The sequence below is a fragment of the Pseudophryne corroboree genome, chromosome 2, assembly GCF_028390025.1.
Source record: "Pseudophryne corroboree isolate aPseCor3 chromosome 2, aPseCor3.hap2, whole genome shotgun sequence".
NCBI classification, from domain to species: domain Eukaryota; kingdom Metazoa; phylum Chordata; class Amphibia; order Anura; family Myobatrachidae; genus Pseudophryne; species Pseudophryne corroboree.
In genome coordinates, this window is record NC_086445.1 from 117576109 (window position 1) to 117600652 (window position 24544).

The 24544-nt window shown below is 46.2% G+C and overlaps 1 protein-coding gene across 5 annotated transcripts in view; it reads right to left on the minus strand.

The window, feature by feature from the left end:
* The window catches only part of ZMYM2 (zinc finger MYM-type containing 2), a 234337-nt gene that overhangs the window by 43027 nt on the left and 166766 nt on the right, over positions 1 to 24544 (minus strand). For all 5 annotated transcript variants that reach the window (XM_063951650.1, XM_063951649.1, XM_063951651.1 and 2 more), the window contains exons 11-14: positions 12941 to 13106; positions 2919 to 2953; positions 2653 to 2782; positions 201 to 316 (exon numbers count right to left, since the gene is read on the minus strand). In XM_063951650.1, the coding sequence (XP_063807720.1) occupies positions 201 to 316; positions 2653 to 2782; positions 2919 to 2953; positions 12941 to 13106 (447 nt within the window). The remainder of the gene's footprint in view (positions 1 to 200; positions 317 to 2652; positions 2783 to 2918; positions 2954 to 12940; positions 13107 to 24544) is intronic.

Sequence of the window (24544 nt, forward strand, 5' to 3'; positions counted from 1 at the left end):
GGTTTTATCCTTTGTAGGGGAATGGCAAGTAAAGCTTAGCAACAGATCGAGGAAGAAAAGAAGTGTGGTAGTTATAGGAGTTAGTAACAGACCATATAATGGATGTCCCCTTGTACATTTCATGAAGTCCAACATTTTCAAACGTAAAATGCCCATTCAAATCTTCATGCAACTGAAGAATGCTCTATCCTTTTACTTACTGGGAAAGGTAACGCAGTGAGAGCCGGTACTTTCTGACTGTAGAGATTCATAGGCACCGGCACATATACAGGTACAGGGATAGGCACTGGAACGTATTTTGTATTCAAATCTTCTTCTAAGAAGAAAAAAATTGACAAACTGTTACAAATTTTCAAATCATAGTATAAAACAGAATGGATTTATGCTGCAATGTTGCTAGGCAATTGGTTTAGTCTAACCAAACAACAAATGTCATTGTGTATGGCGCAAGAAGGATTACCGATTACAATCTGATATTGAAGATGCCCACCAGGATTGCAGAAACATTGGCAATGAAATGCAGCAATAAATTTCTTAACTTAAAAGGTAAGGAAACTTTGATACAAATTAGTGCGCCATTTGAATATACTTGTACGCATACTTTGACACAAAGAAGTAGACATGGAGTTACGAATGTATTTAGCAGCACCAAATAGCCCCTCTTATCACCAGGTTCTGGGCAAGTCAGCAGCACATCGTTCTCATTGAAAATGTGGATCTTATTTGCATATATAAAACAAATGGGAATGACAAAACTACATTGCCAGTTTATACTGCAATATGTGTGACGGAGTCTGAATCTGTGGAAAAAGGCTCTGATGCAAGCGCCCGCTGCTTTTTCCTCACCCCATGTTCCATTGTGCATATTCTGCGACTTTGTATATATGTTAAGCTAGTTCCTAAGCAGTTAAAGTTGCAGGCTAGCATCTCTATTATGCTGTCAGTGGCTTTCCGCTGCTTCTGCGATAAATATATAACACTTTTTTTTAAAGTATACGGTACACTACAACTCAGAGGGGGGAATTCAATTGTTTGAAAATTCGGTTGTGTGTCTGTTTTTTCCTATTAAATGTCTTTTCAAACAACTGAATCCCCACCCCCCTACCGAGTGTCTTGTTGCGCTGGCAAGTACTGTGGTATGAGGACGTCTAACTGCTTTCTAGATATGGTGCAGTCTAGCAGAATGGACACCGTTTAAAAGCTAGCCATACACTAGACCAACTTTCATCCCACTGGTTGGTTGGTTGGTATGTATGAAAATCTGGTGGCAATGTACAGGAGCAAATGATAACCAGACATTTGTTCCCAAACCTCTGCAAGAGGACAAAAACTGTCGCTCAGATAAATTGTTTTAAATCAAACAGATTTAGCCAACTTGTCTGAATAAGATTTCATCTGTTTTCCAGTCGTTAGGAGCAAATTGCTGATTGTCATTTGCTCCCATACATTACCAGATTTTCATTCCAGCCAACCAACTAGTTGGATGAAAGTCTAGTGTACTGCCAGCTTAACACTCTAACATCAATTAAAATTGGGAAATTAACCTTCAATATTTTCTGTGCTTAACTGTACCTATTTATCAAGGGGAAAGGCATATGCAGGGGAGTATCAGGTTTTAAGGGCAGGTTATGAGAAAGCTTTGAGAGCTGTGTCTACCCCTATTGCCTGCACCATCCCTTTTGATCATGATCACATCCAAATGATCTCACACGCCCTGATCCAGTTTATAGGATTGGACCACTTAATTAGATTAAGAGAGCTCTGGGAGGAGAAAAGGGTTCAGAAGATAAAAATAATGGGACTGTTCACTGAGCTCTGCAAACAAACTTATTAGCACCATCAAAGAAACAAAGTACAGGTTGAGTATCCCATATCCAAATATTCCGAAATACGGACCTTTTTTGAGTGAGACTGAGATAGTGAAACCTTTGTTTTCTGGTTGCTCAATGTACACAAACTTTGTTTAATACACAAAGTTATTAAAAATACTGTATTAAATGACCTTGAGGCTGTGTGTATAAGGTGTATATGAAACATAAATGATTTGTATGAATGTACACACACTTTGTTTAATGCACAAAGTTATAAAAAATATTGGCTAAAATGACCTTCAGGCTGTGTGTATAATGTGCACATGAAACATAAATGCATTCTGTGCTTAGACTTAGGTACCATCGCTATGATCATTATGTTATACAATCATTCCAAAATATGGAAAAATCCAATAATCCATAATACTTCTGGTCCCAAGCATTTTGGATAAGGGATACTCAACCTGTACTATTGATAAGGATATTTTTTAAATAATGAGGACTTAAAATTTATATTAGAGAAAAACAAAAAAACCTCAACCCTAAAACGCTACCCCTTCACTCCTCCAATTTAGTTCATTATTAGTGCACCAATGAGGCAAAACATTTATATATCTATATATATATATATCTATATATATATATATATATATATATATATATATATATCTATCTCTACATATATCCTGTGCAAGGTGCAGGACTGCTAGGATTTTATAGAAATGAAACGTAACATCTCACAACGGAGAGAGAAATCCTACTGTTTTATATCCCCATGGTCATCTCTAATTCTAAATACTCATAGATTAAAACAGAATTTAGAAGTGAACCAAAATAGTACCTGTCTGACAAGACTTAGTCTGCATGTGAGGTTTGCAGTACGTGGCCTTTGTCATTGACAAGGGCTTGCACAGAACAGCCTTATTCTTCATGTCTTTTGGTGCTGCAGTAGAACAGGAAGAATTTGCAACCTGAAATTATGACAGAAAAAGTATTCAAATGACACATGGCACAGAAATAATTGACAAGCAAGTACATTTTCTAAATAAAAGCTACTCATGGGGTGCATAGGGTTAATAAAAAACACAAAAGAAACAAAGTCATTACCGTTGGTCTTGGCCTTGAAACTTGAACACCTTGGTCTGTAAATAAACATGTAGTTAAAAAGAATCAAAGACAAAATATATGCATGCACGAGATGCTTCCTGCTATTCCAAAATAGCATAGAAAATCAAAATAAAATAAGATACACACCACCCTGGCAACTGTATATGAGCACCTGAACTTCACACCTATATGTGATTGTTGATAATTTAGTTCCAAAACCATGACCCATAATATGGAGCAGGTCCCTCTTTGCTGCCGGTGAGGCTTTCTACTAGGTTTTGACACATAGCTGCAGGGAATATGTTAAGTTGGCAACCGATGTTGGTAGACCAGGCCTTGCTCACACTCAGCATTCCAATTCATCCCCATGGTGTTGCTGGGGATGAGACCATTTGGGTCATTCCGGAGAATTAATTTCCACTGTGCCGATGGTAGTGCGATCTGTACCACATCGGGCATTGTGACTGGTGATTTCAGCCATGGAAACCCAATTCACGGAGCCCATGAATAACAGTTATGATGTTGCTTCCAGAGGCAGCTTAGAATTGGTAGTGAGTGCTGAAACGAAGGACAGACTATTTTATGTGCTACGGGCTTTGGCAGTTCCATTCGGTTAGTTAAGTGCCCTATGGATATCTCGGCAGAGTTGTTGCTCCTAGACAGGTCTACTTCTGATAGTGTAACAGCATTTACAGGTGACTGAGGGAAGCTCAAGCAGGGCAGCAATTCAACTGACTTGTCGAAAATGCAGAGAGTCACGCTAAAAGTTACAGAGCCGCTCAGTATGACCCATTCTAAGGCTGTATGCTTGATTTTCTGCATCTTTGAGCAACGGATTCGGGCACGCACAGTACATAGAAGGGATGTCTACATGTATCGGTGGAAGAGGTAACCAGGGGAGCACATACATCTACCTTGCCAGCCACATTAGGTCTAAAAGCCAGTGGGAGTGGGGGATTATCCCAGGATTCCACTCTCCAGAAATTGGTGACTATGATATATCTCGACCTATGCAAGCTGATGTGGAAAAGATGAGAAATGTCCCTGTTGGTGTGGAAATAAATGTCATTGTTTTTAATTACTAGTTATTTGGAGCCATACACATTTGTGCCTATCCACAGGCCATTGAGGGTACAGAAGTGGAAAAGGTACCTTTACATGCTACACAGCAGGCTTACATATGTAAGCATCAGTGAATTCTGTCACACGTGGTGTATTTAACCAGCGTTTGAAGGGGCGCAAAAATCGTCAGAAGAGACCTTCTTTAATCACGATACTCCTACTCCATCACACCTATTGGTGTTTTCTATGGACTTGCACTGAAAATGCTACACTATATTGTATTTTATTGTTGTTTATATTTTTCATGTACCTGGAGGAGCCTTTTGACAATTAAATGGTGGACGTTCAGAATAATACCTGGATGTAAAGTATATAGTTGTTGAGGTTGAAAAAAGACATATGTCCATCAAGTTCAACCTATATTATAATTGTTTTATGTTAATTAAATGCTGTATCCCTGGATATTTTTTCCCGCTAGGAATTTATCTAATCCATTTTTAAACTTATTGATTGAGCCCACCATTACTACCTTCTCTGGTAGAATTCCAAATCCTTACTGCTCTTACTGTGAAGAATCCTTTTCTCCGTTAAGTATGGATTTTTTTTTCTTTTAACCTCAGGGGGTGTCCTCGTGTCCTATGTAGTGTTATTTGGTAAACAAATAGTTTGATAAATCCTTGTATTGTCCCGTAATGTATTTATAAATATTCATAATGTCCCCTCTCAGTCACCTCTTTTCCAGTGTAAATAAATCTAACCTTTTAAGTCTTTACTGATAATCCAGTGCCTCTAACCCCTTAACCAGTTTAGTGGCTTGCCTCTGACCCTTTGGAGTTCTAAGATATCTTTTTTATAGTATGGTGCCCAAAACTGTATCCTTGTGTTGTTTACAAGTTACAGCGCATTTGTTATTGGTACTTTTGTTATATGTATTGTTCGTATATGAGGCAGGTGACTCATTTATCCAACACATTGTAGCTGTAATTATTGCGCTAGGAATTGGGACCGTTTTTAACCTATGTCGACATATTTACATACGTATGCATACAAAATACATATACACAAATATGCATATACGGTCAGATTCAATTAGCTGTAGGTAGCTGTAGGGTTATGCCATGAGCTACTTAATTGGTGCCACAACCCCACACAATAAGCCACAGGGGGTACACTCAATGCAGATTTGTCCTTGCAAACTTAGGAGCTGCAAAGAAAAGAAAGAAAAAAAAAATCTGTGTTCAATGCACCTTCTGGGGCAACCCAGATTCTGAGCACTTAACCCAGAACCTGTGGGTTAGTGTATGTTAGCCACTCGATTACCGTGCGAGGAAACTGGTTAATAACTGAATAGCGCTGGGCGTTAAACCAGGAGCATTAACTACACAGTAAACACTGCAGCTAGTCTAATCTGCCTCATAGTGAACATAAACAAATTGAGACTTGTAATTTCTGAATCATTTAAATCAGGTGTTCTCAACCACTACACCCAAGTACCACTAACAGGTCATGTTTTGTAGATTTCTGCCTGTGGAAGAAGGTGGGATAATTACTGAACCAGCAAAATAAACTAACTCACATGTGCACAGACAGAAATCCACAAAACATGACCGTTGGTGTAACTTAAGAATTAGGCTTGAGAAGATTTAAATGAAGTCAAATTTGATGCCACCAATGAAGATTCTTAATATCGGAGCTTCATGGATAAATCAAAACTCATTTAATGTACAGCAATGAAAAAAAAATAAGAATTTACTCACCGGTAATTCTATTTCTCGTAGTCCGTAGTGGATGCTGGGAACTCCGAAAGGACCATGGGGAATAGCGGGCTCCGAAGGAGGCTGGGCACTCTAGAAAGATTTAGGACTACCTGGTGTGCACTGGCTCCTCCCACTATGACCCTCCTCCAAGCCTCAGTTAGGACACTGTGCCCGGACGAGCGTACACAATAAGGAAGGATTTTGAATCCCGGGTAAGACTCATACCAGCCACACCAATCACACCGTACAACTCGTGATATGAAACCCAGTTAACAGTATGAAACAACTGAGCCTCTCAACAGATGGCTCAACAATAACCCGATTTAGTTAACAATAACTATGTACAAGTATTGCAGATAAACCGCACTTGGGATGGGCGCCCAGCATCCACTACGGACTACGAGAAATAGAATTACCGGTGAGTAAATTCTTATTTTCTCTGACGTCCTAGTGGATGCTGGGAACTCCGAAAGGACCATGGGGATTATACCAAAGCTCCCAAACGGGCGGGAGAGTGCGGATGACTCTGCAGCACCGAATGAGAGAACTCCAGGTCCTCCTCAGCCAGGGTATCAAATTTGTAGAATTTTGCAAACGTGTTTGCCCCTGACCAAGTAGCTGCTCGGCAAAGTTGTAAAGCCGAGACCCCTCGGGCAGCCGCCCAAGATGAGCCCACCTTCCTTGTGGAATGGGCATTTACAGATTTTGGCTGTGGCAGGCCTGCCACAGAATGTGCAAGCTGAATTGTACTACAAATCCAGCGAGCAATAGTCTGCTTAGAAGCAGGAGCACCCAGCTTGTTGGGTGCATACAGGATAAACAGCGAGTCAGATTTTCTGACTCCAGCCGTCCTGGAAACATATATTTTCAGGGCCCTGACAACGTCTAGCAACTTGGAGTCCTCCAAGTCCCTAGTAGCCGCAGGCACCACAATAGGCTGGTTCAGGTGAAACGCTGACACCACCTTAGGGAGAAACTGGGGACGAGTCCTCAATTCTGCCCTATCCATATGGAAAATCAGATAAGGGCTTTTACAAGACAAAGCCGCCAATTCTGATACTCGCCTGGCAGAAGCCAAGGCCAATAACATGACCACCTTCCACGTGAGATATTTCAGATCCACGGTTTTTAGTGGCTCAAACCAATGTGATTTTAAGAAACTCAACACCACGTTGAGATCCCAAGGTGCCACAGGGGGCACAAACGGGGGCTGAATATGCAGCACTCCTTTAACAAATGTCTGAACTTCAGGTACTGAAGCTAGTTCTTTTTGAAAGAAAATCGACAGAGCCGAGATCTGTACCTTAATGGAGCCCAGTTTTAGGCCCATATTAACTCCTGCTTGCAGGAAATGCAGAAATCGACCTAGTTGAAATTCCTCTGTTGGGGCCTTTTCGGCCTCACACCATGCAACATACTTCCGCCATATGCGGTGATAATGATTTGCTGTAACCTCTTTCCTAGCTTTAATAAGCGTAGGAATGACTTCCTCCGGAATGCCCTTTTCCTTCAGGATACAGCGTTCAACCGCCATGCCGTCAAACGCAGCCGCGGTAAGTCTTGGAACAGACAGGGCCCCTGCTGTAGCAGGTCTTGTCTGAGCGGCAGAGACCACGGGTCCTTTGAGATCATCTCTTGAAGTTCCGGGTACCACGCTCTTCTTGGCCAATCCGGAACCACGAGAATTGTGTTTACTCCTCGCTTTCTTATTATTCTCAATACTTTTGGTATGAGAGGTAGAGGAGGGAACACATAAACTGACTGGTACACCCACGGTGTCACTAGAGCGTCCACAGCTATCGCCTGAGGGTCTCTTGACCTGGCGCAATACCTCTCTAGTTTTTTGTTTAGGCGGGACGCCATCATGTCCACCTGTGGACGACCCCACTGATTTACAATCATTTGGAAGACTTCTGGATGAAGTCCCCACTCTCCCGGGTGGAGGTCGTGCCTGCTGAGAAAGTCTGCTTCCCAGTTGTCCACTCCCGGGATGAACACTGCTGACAGTGCTAGTACATGATTTTCCGCCCATCGGAGAATTCTTGTGGCTTCTGCTATTGCCATCCTGCTTCTTGTGCCGCCCTGTCGATTCACATGGGCGACTGCCGTGATGTTGTCTGACTGGATCAGCACCGGCTGGTGTAGGAGCAGGGATTTTGCTTGACTTAGGGCATTGGAAATGGCCCTTAGTTCCAGAATTTTTATGTGAAGGGAAGTCTCCTGACTTGACCATAGTCCTTGGAAGTTTCTTCCCTTTGGGGACAGGGTTATCAAGCGATGCATCTGAAGATGCGATCCGGACCACTTGTCCAACAGGTCCCACTGAAAAATTCTGGCATGGAACCTGCCGAATGGAATTGCTTCGTAAGAAGCTACCATCTTTCCCAGGACCCGCGTGCAGTGATGCACCGATACCTGTTTTGGTTTTAGGAGGTCTCTGACTAGAGAAGACAACTCCCTGGCTTTCTCCTCCGGGAGAAACACTTTTTTCTGGACTGTGTCCAGAATCATTCCCAGGAACATTAGACGTGTCGTCGGGACCAGCTGTGACTTTGGGATATTCAGAATCCAGCCGTGCTGGCGCAGCACTTCCTGAGATAGTGCTACTCCCACTAACAACTGTTCCTTGGATCGTGCCTTTATTAGGAGATCGTCCAAGTATGGGATAATTAAAACTCCCTTTTTTCGAAGGAGTATCATCATTTCCGCCATAACCTTGGTAAATACCCTTGGTGCCGTGGAGAGTCCAAACGGCAGCGTCTGGAATTGGTAATGGCAATCCTGTACCACAAATCTGAGGTACTCCTGGTGAGGATGGTAAATGGGGACATGCAGGTAAGCATTCTTGATGTCCAGGGATACCATGTAATCCCCCTCCTCCAGGCTTGCAATAACTGCCCTGAGCGATTCCATCTTGAACTTGAATTTTTTTATGTATGTGTTCAAGGATTTCAAATTTAAAATGGGTCTCACCGAACCGTCCGGTTTCGGCACCACAAATAGTGTGGAATAGTAACCCCGGCCTTGTTGAAGTAGGGGTACCTTGATTATCACCTGCTGGGAATACAGCTTGTGAATCACTGTTAGCACCGCCTCCCTGTCTGAGGGAGCAATCGGCAAGGCAGATTTTAGGAACCGGTGGGGTGGAGCCGCCTCGAATTCCAGCTTGTACCCCTGAGATACTATTTGAAGGAACCAGGGATCCACCTGTGAGCGAGCCCACTGATCGCTGAAATGCATGAGGCGGGCCCCCACCGTACCTGGCTCCGCTTGTGGAGCCCCACCGTCATGTGGCGGACTTGGAAGAGGAAGCGGGGGAGGACTTTTGCTCCTGGGAACCTGCTGTTTGTTGCAGCCTTTTTCCCCTACCTCTGCCTCTAGACAGAAAAGACCCTCCTTTTCCCCGCTTGTTTTTCTGGGTCCGAAAGGACTGAACCTGATAAAATGGCGCCTTCTTAGGCTGTGAGGGGACATGGGGTAAAAATGCTGACTTCCCAGACGTTGCTGTGGAAACTAGGTCGGAGAGACCATCCCCAAATAATTCCTCCCCCTTATAAGGCAAAACTTCCATGTGCCTTTTGGAATCTGCATCTCCAGTCCACTGGCGAGTCCATAAGCATCTCCTAGCAGAGATGGACAATGCACTTACTTTAGATGCCAGCCGGCAGATTTCCCGCTGTGCATCTCTCATATATAAGACTGAGTCTTTGATATGGTCAATTGTTAGCAGAATCGTGTCTCTGTCTAGTGTGTCAATATTTTCTGACAGTTTAGCCGACCACGCAGCGGCAGCACTGCACATCCATGCTGACGCAATAGCTGGTCTAAGTATAATGCCTGAGTGTGTATATACAGACTTCAGGATCGCCTCCTGCTTTCTATCAGCAGGTTCCTTAAGGGCGGCCGTATCCTGAGACGGTAGTGCCACCTTTTTAGACAAACGTGTGAGCGCTTTATCCACCCTAGGAGGTGTTTCCCAACGTAACCTATCCTCTGGCGGGAAAGGGAACGCCATTAGTACCTTCTTAGGAATTACCAATTTCTTATCAGGGGAAGCCCACGCTTCTTCACACACTTCATTTAATTCATCTGACGGGGGAAAAACTAAAGGTAGTTTTTTCTCCCCAAACACAATACCCTTTTTTGTGGTACCTGGATGTAAATCAGAAATATTTAACACCTCTTTCATTGCCTCAATCATGCAGTGAATGGCCTTAATGGGCATTAAATGTGACTCATCGTCGTCGACACTTGTGTCAGTATCCGTGTCGACATCTACTTGTGCCATCTGAGATAGCGGGCGTTTCAGAGCCCCTGATGACTTTTGAGACACCTGGACAGGCACGAGCTGAGAACTAGGCTGCCCCACAGTCGGCATGTCGTCAAATTTCTTATGTAATGAGTCTATACGTGCACTCATTTCTTTCCATAAGCTCATCCACTCAGGTGTCTGCCCCCCAGGGGGTGACATCCCTTCTAAAGGCATCTGCTCCGCCTCCACCTCATTATCCTCATCAAACATGTCGACACAGCCGTACCGACACACTCCACACACACAGGGAATGCTCTATATAGAGGACAGGACCCACAAAAGCCCTTTGGGGGGACAGAGTGAGAGTATGCCAGCACACACCAGAGCGCTATATAAGGCAGGGACTAACTGAGTTATGTCCCTTATAGCTGCTTTTTAATATAAACTATATACTGCGCCAAATTAAATGCCCCCCCTCTCTCTTTTTTACCCTTTTCTGTAGTGTAGTCTGCAGGGGAGAGCCAGGGAGCTTCCTTCCAGCGGAGCTGTGAGGGGAAAATGGCGCCAGTGTGCTGAGGGAGATAGCTCCGCCCCTTTTCCGCGGCCTATTCTCCCGCTTTTTTATGGAATCTGGCAGGGGTATTTACCTCATATATAGCCCCTGGGGCTATATATTGAGGTATTTTTGCCAGCCAAGGTGTTTTTATTGCTGCCTCAGGGCGCCCCCCCCCAGCGCCCTGCACCCTCCCCCAGCGCCCTGCACCCTCAGTGACCGGAGTGTGAAGTGTGAGAGGAGCAATGGCGCACAGCTGCAGTGCTGTGCGCTACCTTGGTGAAGACTGATGTCTTCATGCCGCCGATTTTCCGGACCATCTTCTTGCTTCTGGCTCTGTAAGGGGGACGGCGGCGCGGCTCCGGGACCGAAAATCAAGGCTGGGCCTGCGGTCGATCCCTCTGGAGCTAATGGTGTCCAGTAGCCTAAGAAGCCCAATCCGGCTGCAAGCAGGCGAGTTCGCTTCTTCTCCCCTTAGTCCCTCGCTGCAGTGAGCCTGTTGCCAGCAGGTCTCACTGAAAATAAAAAACCTAAAACTATACTTTCTTCTTAGAGCTCAGGAGAGCCCCTAGTGTGCATCCAACCTCGGCCGGGCACAAAATCTAACTGAGGCTTGGAGGAGGGTCATAGTGGGAGGAGCCAGTGCACACCAGGTAGTCCTAAATCTTTCTAGAGTGCCCAGCCTCCTTCGGAGCCCGCTATTCCCCATGGTCCTTTCGGAGTTCCCAGCATCCACTAGGACGTCAGAGTAATATAAAACCAGTGAGTAATATGCTCATTTCAGTACATTGTGATCATACATTGAAACACATACATGTACAATATAAATTGGAGGAGATGCACAGAACCATACAAATTTCAGAAATCCTACAGCCACATTTCCACAGTGGTGACATCTACATTTACATAAATGAGGAATAGTACCGCTTTCACTTTGCAAATGCCGGGTGGCACCTGGTAATTGAAACGGGTCCTTCCCGGGTACGACCTGGCATTGGACCCTAACACTGGCTTCCCTGACCCTGCAATATGCCAGGTCGGGTTGCCATCGGGGGGGGCAGGGACCGCAGCATTATCGGGGGCAGGTGTGGAGGCGGCACTGGGAGATGAGATTATCTATGCGCAGCCTCTCCCCTATGCAGTGAATGGGTCCCAGATTGCATCGACCCGGCAACCCGTTCACACTGCACCTGACCCGGTATTTAACCCGGGAATAACACTGCTTTATTCCCGGGTTGAATTACCGGGTCAGGTGATCTGGGTATTTGTCATGGTCACTTTCATACCGCACAGCAACCCGTGTCGACCCAGCAATATACTGGGTCGATAGCGGGTTATTTGTGCGATTTGAAAGGGATATAGGTGAGGCTGCCACAGTCTGGGCAAGATTATTGCAGACCTGTATTTTACAGTTGAAACTCACTCTCCCTCCCATTCACATACAGTGTGCGCTTTCGGTGTTTTTATCAGAATAAAAAGTAACATAAAAGTAATGAACTAATGAAGCACGCTGCTTAGCAAATCTACACAAAGACGTGAATTGTGCCAGAGAAAAAAAACGTTCTAAGCTTTGAGGTGTGTCCTAAGATTATGAAAACAACATTAGAGCAGATTAAGCGTTGAAGAACAAAGAGCACTTGCTACAACTATAAAGTGAAACAGTGGTACACATTACACTTGAACCTACATGAAAGTATGACCTACAGAAAGCAGAGCTCTAATACAATGGCCCTCATTCCGAGTTGATCGCTCACTAGCTGCTTTTAGCAGCAGTGCAAACGCTAGGCCGCCGCCCTCTGGGAGTGTATCTTAGCTTAGCAGAAGTGCGACCGAAAGGTTAGCAGAACTGCTTGAAAAAAAATTTCATGCAGTTTCTGAGCAGCTCCAAACCTACTCCTACCTTGTGATCACTGCAGACAGTTTAGTTCATGATTTGACGTCACAAATACGCCCTGCGTTCGGCAGCCACTCCCCCGTTTCCCCAGGCACGCCTGCATTTTTACCCGTCACGCCTGCGTTTTTTAGCACACTCCCTGAAAACGGCCAGTTACCACCCAGAAACACCCACTTCCTGTCAATCACTCACCGATGAACAGAAAAGCGTCGCTAGACCTTGTGTAAAACTGCATAGTTTTGTGTGAAAGTACTTCGCGCGTGTGTACTGCGGCCCATACGCATGCGCAGAAAAGCCGATTTTTAGCCTGATCGCTGTGCTGCGAACGGCAGCTAGCGATCAACTCGGAATGAGGGCCAATGTTATAAAGATATGTAATCTCAGAAACTGTTCCCTAATTACCAAAGTGGTTTAGTCCTCCGAATGACAATAAACTGTACTTCAAGTGCTCGTCAATCATGCAACATGTGATACCTCCCATCAGAATCATTGTAATTAACATACCAAGATGCATATTCTCGGGGCCCTTCTGAGTTGCCATATTGGGCTCGTTTTGCTGGCTGTAGAAACGCAGTAAACACTGCTGGTCACAGAAGTTTTTTATAGAGCCACGCCACTGTACTTTCTCCTTGAGTAATCCTTGTGTTCTACAGCAATCACACCTTGCCGCCTAGAATAAGCAAACAGACCATTTAGTGTCATCAGAGCCCATAACCGAAGCACTGGAAATTCAAGTGGTAAAAAGTAGGTACTGTCATTTTTAGCAGTGAGCTATAAAAAAAAAAAAAGGAGGTGGCTTAGGACTAGATTTATCAAGCCTTGGATAAATTGCACGGTGATAAATTACCAGCCAATCAGCTTCTAACTGCCATGTTGCAGGTTGTGTTTTAAAAATGACAGTTAGGAGCGGATTGGATGGTACAATGGGGCAGATGCATTGGATAAGTGATAAAGCAGTGATAAATGCAAGGAGATAATGCATCAATCAGCTCCAATATGTAAATTGCCAGTTAGGAGCCGATTGGCTGGTGCGTTATCACCTTGCATTTATCACTGCTTTATCACTTCTCCAGGCTTAATACATCTGCCCCTTTATCACTGTGCAATTTATCACTCTCCAAGGTTTGATAAATCTGGGTCTTAGGCTGAAGAACAGTGCTATTTTCATGAAAGCCTACAAAGCAGATCTCAAGGTTCCAAACAGGTCCTTGCTGTGGACATAGCTAAAAGGAAAACAGTCTCCCAGAAAAGGAACTCGACTAAATCGACAGGAGACAGCAGTAAGTCACACATGCACCACTTCGCTAAAAGAAAATCTGCATTTCTGGTGAAATGGACACTTTCTCTGTAATAAACATCGAATGTGCTGTTACTTGGATTTTCAGTGATATGGAAATCTCAATTAATCCAATAATAAATCAGCTTTACAAAATAATGTTTGAAGAATTAAAAAATAATCAGGATAACATGATGTTTGAAGTACAAAAAGGAGTGTTATGGTAGACTTACCTTTGTTAAAACTCTTTCTTCGAGGTCCATAGGTTCCACAGGGATAACATTGGGGTTATAGGTGGTAGGATCAGTTTCCGGGAACCATACAGTTAAGCCTTTCAGATATCCCAGGATGCTCCGGTCCCTCTCACTATAACCCCGCCCCCATGCTCAGGCAGTTCAGTTTTGTTAACAAGCCCAAAGAAGGAAGTTCAAGCAGAGAAGACATGTTACACAGAAGAACACACTCTCACAGACAGTATACGGTCTCTAGGTTGACCACACTTAGGTCGACAGCCATTAGGTTGACCACTATTGGTAGACATGCATTAGGTCGACAGGGTTTCTAGGTCGTCATGGTCACTAGGTCAACATGACAAAAGGTCGACATGAGTTTTTCACCATTTTTGAAAAAATGTTTTTGAACTCTTTCATACTTTACGATCCACATGGACTACAATTGGGAACGGTAACCTTGCCCGATGCATGGCGAGCGAAGCGAGCCATGGGAGGGGACACAGTGCACTAATTGGGGTTCCCGGTCACTCTACAAAGAAAAAAAACACAATTATTTTTTTTTTTAAAACACACGTCGACCTATTTTGGGTGTCGACTTAGTTGCTGTCGACCATTAGTGGTTGACCTAGATACTGTCGACCTAAGTGTGGTCGACCCTATGAACCACACCCCTCACACACAGGAGAAGGGAACTAGTGACCAAGGCCGCAAATCCATATAGACCAGGTGCATCAAGGTGGGTGCCCTGTGGACCCTATGGACCTCGAAGAAAGTTAACAAAAAGGTAAGTCTGCCATAACTGCTTTTCTTCTTCGTATTCCATAGGGATCCACAGGAATAACGATGGGGATGTCCTAAAGCCGTACTTCAAGTGGCTAAGATTATCTGGTGTCCAAACGAAGCATCCTGGGAGGTGACTGTATCAAAGGCATAGAACCTAAGAAAGGTGTGGCTTGAAGACCACGTAGCTGCCTTGCACAATTGTTCAGTGGACACGCCCCGGAACGCCGCCCATGACGATCCAACAGACAAAGTAGAATGAGCAGAGATAGAAGTTGGGACTGAAAGACCAGCTTGAGAGTATGCTTGTGCAATTGCCATTCTAATCCATCTTGCCAGAGTCTGTTTGTTAGCTGGCCAACCACATTTGTGAAAACCATAAAAGAAGAAGAGGGAATCCGATCTCCTTAGGGAACTGGTTCGGTCACCATAGATACGGAGAGCACGAACCACGTCCAAAAAAATGCTCAGCAGAAGAGAGATCAGAGGAGATGAAGGCCGGAACCACAATATCCAAATTTAAATGGAAACGGGAGACCACCTTAGGTAGGTAACACTGTTTGGTATGAAGTACAGCTCTGTCTGTACTTCATACCAATCAGGAAAGGAGGGCGACAGGAGAGAAAGCCCAAGTTAGACACCTGTCTGGCAGAAGCAATAGCCAGGAGGAATAAGGTCTTCGCAGTTAGCTCTTTTAGGTCAACTGTTTCCAAAGGTTCAAAAGGAGCCTGTTGAAGAGCGTCCAGAACCACAGACAAATCCCACAGAGTCACAGTAGGAACGTAGGGAGGCTGGACCCGGAGAACGACCTGTAGGAAGGTGCAGACATCCAGTAGAGGAGCATTCCTGCATTGAAACCATACAGACATAGCAGAAATATGCACTTTGAGAGATGCCAGGTGAAGGCCGAGGGTTAATCCCCTTTGCAGGAAGGCCAAAATCCTGGAAATCCGGAAAATAGCAGGGTCATAGCGCCTGGAAGCACACCACTGGAAGCTAGTATGCCAAATCCAGTAGTAAATGCGGGCAGAGGCCGGTTTTCGTGCTTTAAACATAGTTTGTACTACCGGGCGAAAAAAGCCTTTCGTCCTCAGGATGAAAGACTCAAGAGCCACGCCATCAAAGACATACGTAGCATGTCCGGGTGTAGACATAGTCCCTGAGACAAGAGGTCTTGGCGTAGTGGAAGTGGAAGAACGCCCACTCAGTGGCCTTGTAGATCTGAGAACCAATGGCGGCTGTGCCACGATGAGGTTGCCGCCTTCCTGATTGAGATTCTGTAGAACCCTTGGCAGAAGGGATACTGGAGGAAAGATGTACATGAGACGGAAGGTCCACCAGATTGAGAGCATTTCCACGAACGGTGAAACAGTTACAGTACACCGTAACCTTGTGGTTGTGTCGTGAGGCAAAGAGGTCGACATCTGGAAGACCCCACTTGTCTACTAGAAGTTGGAAGATGTCTGGATGAAGGGACCATTCTCCCGTGTGAACATCCTGGCAACTGATGAAGTCTGCTTCTTTCCAGTTGAGGGTTCCCGAAACGTACACGGCAGAGATGGCTGAAAGAAGATACAGTATGCTATACCGGCGGCCGGGATGCCATACGTCGTCAGTATACAGACAGCGGCATTCCAGCCACCAGGATGCCGGCAGCGGGGTGAGCGCTAGAGAGACCCTTGCGGGCTTGCTAACTCACCACGCAGCAGACACAGTGGCTCACTGCGCTCACCACAGGTTATATTCTCCCTCTATGGGTGTCGTGGACACCGACAGAGGGAGAATAGCCTGAGTCACCGGGATTCTGGAGTCAACTTTTCACCGTCGGTCGGGATTCCGGCGTCTGTACTGTGATTGCCGGGATCCTGACTCATGGTATGTTAACTGCTTCCCCTGGAAGGTGCCGTTCTGCCCACCTGAGAATGCGAGCCACTTCCTGCATGGCCAGCTGGCTGAGAGTGCCGCCCTGGTGATTGAGATCAGCCATTGCAGTGGCATTGTCGGACTGGACTTGAACAGGTCTGCCTTGAAGAACAGTTTGCGCCTGAGTTAAAGCTTTGTATACAGCTCTCAGTTACAGGACACTGATCGAGAGATTGGACTCTGTTAGTGTCCAACGCCACTGAAACGAATGCTGTTCCATCACTGCTCCTCAACCGCAGAGGCTGGCATCCGTGGTGAGAAGTACCCAGTCCAGAATACAAAAGGGATGCCCTTTATCCAAAGTGGGCCGTGTAAAGCCACCAAGTGAGGGACAAGCGGACCTCCAGAGTGAAACTCATCAGTTGAGATCTGGTTGGCCGTTCCATTTGAACAGGATCAATTGTTGTAGAGGACAAGAATGGAATTGAGCGTACTCTACCATGTCGTAGGTAGTGACCATCAGTCCTAGGACCTGCAGTGAATGGACACTCAGCGTGGCTGGAGCAACTGGCGAACACTATTCTGCAGCTTTGAGATTTTTTCTGGTAGCAGAAAGACGCTGACTCGCAGAGTCCAAAAGAGCTCCCAAGTGTAACATCCACTGTGATGGTATGAAGGAGGACTTTTTCCAGTTGATGAGCCAATCGTGTGTCTGAAGGAAGGTCATCGTGAGTTGAAGATGGCCGAGCAATCCTTCTTGTGAAGTACCCAGCAGTAGTAAGTCGCCCAGACAGGGAAGTAGTCTGACTAACTTTCTGAAAATTCTGGGCGCCGTAGACATATTGATAATGTTGATTGCCAATAGCAAAACGTTGGTATTGCTGATGTGAGGGAGCAATAGGGATATGCAGAGAGACATCCTGTATATTCAGGGAAACCATAAAGTCCCCTGGTTCCATAACAAGGACTATGGACCGAAGGGTCTCCATGCGGAATTTGGGAACCTTGACAAATCTGTTTAGAGATTGAGGTTTAGGATGGGTATGTGTGACCCGTGTGGCTTGGGCACTAGAAACAGCCAGGAATAATAGTCCAGTCCTCGTTGAGACTGATCACTGCTGATTGCAGGAGTGATTGTACAACCTGGCGCAGGATTATCGCCTTTTGGGGTTCTGAGGGTAGATTTGTGCAAAAGAATTGTGGGGGCTGGGTGCCTCTTGAATGAGACGGCATACCAGCGAGAGAGCACTTCTTGCACCCAGGCGTCTGAAGTGCTCAGAGTCCAGACATGCGCGATGTGAAGAAGACGACGACCTCCCACTCTAGAATCCCCCAGAAGGAGACCCGCCCCGTCAGGATATGGGCTTGTCAGTTTTTGCATGAGGCTGACGTGCAGCCCAAGGTTGCTTGGCCTTGGGCTTAGATTTAGTAGCGGAAGCCTGTCTGGGGAATGTCTGACCCTTTGCTTTTCCTTGAGGGCAAAACGTAGAAATCTGAGCTCTCGGGAGTCGGTGTGGACGGGAGAAAGGCAGTCTTGGCTGCAGCCGGTGAAGTGACAATTTTGTTGACAACACTTTACCAGTGAAGGGTAGAAATTCCCAAGTTTTCTTGGAATCAAAGTCAGCCTTCCATGAACGGAGCCAGAGAATACGCCGTGCCAGGACAGAAGTGGTAGACGCCTTAGCTGCCAATATTCCTACATCAGATGATGCTTCACATATGTAAGCAGCTACTTGCCGTATAAGACCCAAATATGACATGCAATCCTCAGAGAAATCTGAGGGCAATTCCTGCTCTAGTGCCTGGAACCATGATTCAATGGCTTTTGTAGCCCAGGAGGCAGCCACGGTTGGTCTGGTAACAGCACCAGTTAGAGAGAATATAGACCTAAGACAATTTTTAATCAGTCTATCAGTGGGTTCTTTCAGTGAGGTGTAGGATGGACATCTTAACAAGAAGTGCAACATGTGAATCTACCAGAGGGGGAGCTTCCCACTTAGCACAATTCTCTGCAGGGATGGGGTAACGGGAAGCTAAATGTTTAGAAACAGGGTTTTCCAAGGTTACAGTCTAATATCCATAAGATGGTCAGAATGATGGAATTCAGACTGCACAATCTTTTGTGTCTTAAAAACATCTGTTTTCTTTGCAACTGGCTCAGGCTCATCCTCTAGGAGTTGAAAGATGTGTTTAATGGCCTCAATTAATGGGTTCACCTCCACTGCGCTGGGAGAATCCTCTATAAGGATACATGAATCAGTGACAGACTGTGTATCCTCCCCTTCTACAGCTGAGGACTCAGTCTGACATATAAACAGCGGACTTAAGAGGACAGGGTCCATGTAGTGGACCTAGAGGACAGTTTAGTACCAGGTAACATTCTATGCAATGCTAGAGATGTCTGGGCCAAGCTCTGAACTGTAGTATTCAGTGTATCCACCCAAGGTGGGTTAGCCACAGGGACAATATTAGGTGGTGCTAATAGAGGGGGTACCATAGAGGGAGTTAACCAATCCACTATGGTACCCAGAAAATGAGTGAAAGCAGCCCATGGGGGTTCTTGGGTAGGTGCTGGGGATTTGGACAGGGCAGGGGGTCTATAGCAGTTCACGCAGAGCCCATCCTGAACAACGTCCTGTGCAGTTAATTCTGCAGAGCACAACCTACATGACTGCAATACTGGGTTGTCAGGCTGTTTGCGACTTCTACCTTTGGTAGACATAGCTACAATAATATGGAGTCACCCACACACAATAGTATACAAACAAGGTTGTGGTAGCCTGATATAGTATGTGACAACGTTCAGCAGTAACACAAACTTGTAAAAGGTTACTCCTGAAAACACCTGGTCCTTTACATGGCAGGGGAAAAAGACAGGGATAGATTTATGTAAAGCTGAAGAGAGACATATCAGACAGCAGAAACCAGCACAAGTCACATACAATGCAGAGAAATACAATGGTATAACTGCAATGACCACTTGATCAACAAGTCAGATTTGGTTGTTAGCAGTAGGATAATAAGAATTTGCTTACCGATAATTCTATTTCTCATAGTCCGTAGTGGATGCTGGGGACTCCGAAAGGACCATGGGGAATAGCGGCTCCGCAGGAGACTGGGCACAAAAGTAAAAAGCTTTAGGACTACCTGGTGTGCACTGGCTCCTCCCCCTATGACCCTCCTCCAAGCCTCAGTTAGGATACTGTGCCCGGACGAGCGTACACAATAAGGAAGGATTTTGAATCCCGGGTAAGACTCATACCAGCCACACCAATCACACCAATCACACCGTACAACTTGTGATCTGAACCCAGTTAACAGCATGATAACAGAAGGAGCCTCTGAAAAGATGGCTCACAACAACAATAACCCGATTTTTGTAACAATAACTATGTACAAGTAATGCAGACAATCCGCACTTGGGATGGGCGCCCAGCATCCACTACGGACTATGAGAAATAGAATTATCGGTAAGTAAATTCTTATTTTCTCTAACGTCCTAGTGGATGCTGGGGACTCCGAAAGGACCATGGGGATTATACCAAAGCTCCCAAACGGGCGGGAGAGTGCGGATGACTCTGCAGCACCGAATGAGAGAACTCCAGGTCCTCCTCAGCCAGGGTATCAAATTTGTAGAATTTAGCAAACGTGTTTGCCCCTGACCAAGTAGCTGCTCGGCAAAGTTGTAAAGCCGAGACCCCTCGGGCAGCCGCCCAAGATGAGCCCACTTTCCGTGTGGAATGGGCTTTTACAGATTTTGGCTGTGGCAGGCCTGCCACAGAATGTGCAAGCTGAATTGTACTACAAATCCAACGAGCAATCGTCTGCTTAGAAGCAGGAGCACCCAGCTTGTTGGGTGCATACAGGATAAACAGCGAATCAGATTTTCTGACTCCAGCCGTCCTGGAAACATATATTTTCAGGGCCCTGACTACGTCCAGCAACTTGGAATCCTCCAAGTCCCTAGTAGCCGCAGGCACCACAATAGGCTGGTTTAAGTGAAAAGCTGAAACCACCTTAGGGAGAAATTGAGGACGAGTCCTCAATTCTGCCCTGTCCGTATGAAAAATTAGGTAAGGGCTTTTATAGGATAAAGCCGCCAATTCTGAGACACGCCTGGCTGAAGCCAGGGCTAACAGCATTACCACTTTCCATGTGAGATATTTTAAGTCCACAGTGGTGAGTGGTTCAAACCAATGTGATTTTAGGAATCCCAAAACTACATTGAGATCCCAAGGTGCCACTGGAGGCACAAAAGGAGACTGTATATGCAGTACTCCCTTGACAAACGTCTGAACTTCAGGAACAGAAGCCAGTTTTTTGGAAGAATATTGACAGGGCCGAAATTTGAACCTTAATGGACCCTAATTTGAGGCCCATAGACAGTCCTGTTTGCAGGAAATGCAGGAAACGACCCAGTTGAAATTCCTCTGTAGGGGCCTTCCTGGCCTCGCACCATGCAACATATTTACGCCAAATACGGTGATAATGTTGTACGGTTACATCCTTCCTGGCTTTGATCAGGGTAGGGATGACTTCATCCGGAATGCCTTTTTCCTTCAGGATCCGGCGTTCAACCGCCATGCCGTCAAACGCAGCCGCGGTAAGTCTTGGAACAGACATGGTCCCTGCTGGAGCAGGTCCTTTCTTAGAGGTAGAGGCCACGGGTCTTCCGTGAGCATCTCTTGAATTTCCGGGTACCAAGTCCTTCTTGGCCAATCCGGAGCCACGAGTATAGTCTTTACTCCTCTCCTTCTTATGATTCTCAGTACTTTTGGTATGAGAGGAAGAGGAGGGAACACATACACTGACTGGTACACCCACGGTGTTACCAGAGCGTCCACAGCTATTGCCTGAGGGTCCCTTGACCTGGCGCAATATCGGTCCAGTTTTTTGTTGAGGCGGGACGCCATCATGTCCACCTTTGGTTTTTCCCAACGGTTCACAATCATGTGGAAGACTTCTGGGTGAAGTCCCCACTCCCCCGGGTGAAGATCGTGTCTGCTGAGGAAGTCTGCTTCCCAGTTGTCCACTCCCGGAATGAACACTGCTGACAGTGCTATCACATGATTCTCCGCCCAGCGAAGAATCCTTGCCACTTCCATCATTGCCCTCCTGCTTCTTGTGCCGCCCTGTCTATTTACGTGGGCGACTGCCGTGATGTTGTCGGACTGGATCAACACCGGCTGACCCTGAAGCAGAGGTCTTGCCTGACTTAGGGCATTGTAAATGGCCCTTAGTTCCAGGATATTTATGTGAAGTGACGTTTCCATGCTTGACCACAAGCCCTGGAAATTTCTTCCCTGTGTGACTGCTCCCCAGCCTCTCAGGCTGGCATCCGTGGTCACCAGGACCCAATCCTGAATGCCGAATCTGCGGCCCTCTAGGAGATGAGCACTCTGTAACCACCACAGGAGAGACACCCTTGTCCTTGGAGACAGGGTTATCCGCTGATGCATTTGAAGATGCGATCCGGACCATTTGTCCAGCAGATCCCACTGAAAAGTTCTTGCATGGAATCTGCCGAATGGAATCGCTTCGTAAGAAGCCACCATCTTTCCCAGGACCCTTGTGCATTGATGTACTGACACTTGGCCTGGTCTTAGGAGGTTCCTGACTAGGTCGGATAACTCCTTGGCTTTCTCCTCCGGGAGAAACACCTTTCCAGAATCATCCCTAGGAACAGCAGACGTGTCGTCGGAATCAGCTGCGATTTTGGAATATTTAGAATCCATCCGTGCTGTCGTAGTACTACTTGAGATAGTGCTACTCCGACCTCTAACTGTTCTCTGGACCTTGCCCTTATCAGGAGATCGTCCAAGTAAGGGATAATTAAGACGCCTTTTCTTCGAAGAAGAATCATCATTTCGGCCATTACCTTGGTAAAGACCCGGGGTGCCGTGGACAATCCAAACGGCAGCGTCTGAAACGGATAGTGACAGTTCTGTACCACAAACCTGAGGTACCCTTGGTGAGAAGGGCAAATTGGGACATGGAGGTAAGCATCCTTGATGTCCAGAGACACCATATAGTCCCCTTCTTCCAGGTTCGCTATCACTGCTCTGAGTGACTCCATCTTGAACTTGAACCTTTTTATGTAAGTGTTCAAGGATTTCAGATTTAAAATGGGTCTCACCGAGCCGTCCGGCTTCGGTACCACAAACAGCGTGGAATAATACCCCTTTCCCTGTTGTAGGAGGGGTACCTTGATTATCACCTGCTGGGAATACAGCTTGTGAATGGCTTCCAATACCGCCTCCCTGTCGGGGGGAGACGTTGGTAAAGCAGACTTCAGGAACCGGCGAGGGGGAGACGTCTCGAATTCCAATTTGTACCCCTGAGATACTACCTGCAGGATCCAGGGGTCCACTTGCGAGTGAGCCCACTGCGCGCTGAAATTCTTGAGACGGGCCCCCACCGTGCCTGAGTCCGCTTGTAAGGCCCCAGCGTCATGCTGGGGACTTGGCAGAAGCGGGGGAGGGCTTCTGTTCGCGGGAAGAGGCTGTCTGCTGCAGTCTTTTTCCCCTTCCTCTGCCCCGGGGTAGATATGAGTGGCCTTTTGCCCGCTTGCCCTTATGGGGACGAAAGGACTGAGCCTGAAAAGACGGTATCTTTTTCTGCTGCGAGGTGACTTGGGGTACAAAGGTGGATTTTCCAGCCGTTGCCGTGGCCACCAGGTCCGATAGACCGACCCCAAATAACTCCTCCCCTTTATACGGCAATACTTCCATATGCCGTTTGGAATCCGCATCCCCTGACCACTGTCGCGTCCATAATCCTCTTCTGGCAGAAATGGACATCGCACTTACTCTTGATGCCAGAGTGCAAATATCCCTCTGTGCATCTCGAATATATAGAAATGCATCCTTTAAATGCTCTATAGTCAATAATATATTGTCCCTGTCCAGGGTATCAATATTTTCAGTCAGGGAATCCGACCAAGCCACCCCAGCACTGCACATCCAGGCTGAGGCGATTGCTGGTCGCAGTATAATACCAGTATGTGTGTATATACTTTTAAGGATATTTTCCAGCTTCCTATCAGCTGGTTCCTTGAGGGCGGCCGTATCAGGGGACGGTAACGCCACTTGTTTTGATAAGCGTGTGAGCGCCTTATCTACCCTAGGGGGTGTTTCCCAACGCGCCCTAACCTCTGGCGGGAAAGGGTATAATGCCAATAACTTTTTAGAAATTAGCAGTTTTTTATCGGGGGAAACCCACGCTTCATCACACACCTCATTTAATTCATCTGATTCGGGAAAAACTACGGGTAGTTTTTTCACACCCCACATAATACCCTTTTTTGTGGTACTTGTAGTATCAGAAATGTTCAAAACCTCCTTCATTGCCGTGATCATGTAACGTGTGGCCCTACTGGAAAATACGTTTGTTTCCTCACCGTCGACACGAGTCAGTGTCCGTGTCTGTATCGACCTGAGGTAACGGGCGCTTTAGAGCCCCTGACGGTGTTTGAGACGCCTGTACAGGTATTAACTGATTTGTCGGCTGTCTCATGTCGTCAACAATCTTTTGTAAAGTGCTGACACTATCACGTAATTCTTTCCATAAGACCATCCAGTCAGGTGTCGACTCCCTAGGGGGTGACATCACTAACACAGGCAATTGCTCCGCCTCCACACCATTTTCCTCCTCATACATGTCGACACAACGTACCGACACAGCACACACACAGGGAATGCTCTGATAGAGGACAGGACCCCACTAGCCCTTTGGGGAGACAGAGGGAGAGTTTGCCAGCACACACCAGAGCGCTATATATATACACAGGGATAACCTTATATAAGTGTTTTTCCCTAATATATCTGCTGTATATATTTATATGCCAATTTAGTGCCCCCCCTCTCTTGTTTTACCCTGTTTCTGTAGTGCAGGACTGCAGGGGAGAGTCAGGGAGCCTTCCTCCAACGGAGCTGAGAGGAAAAAATGGCGCCAGTG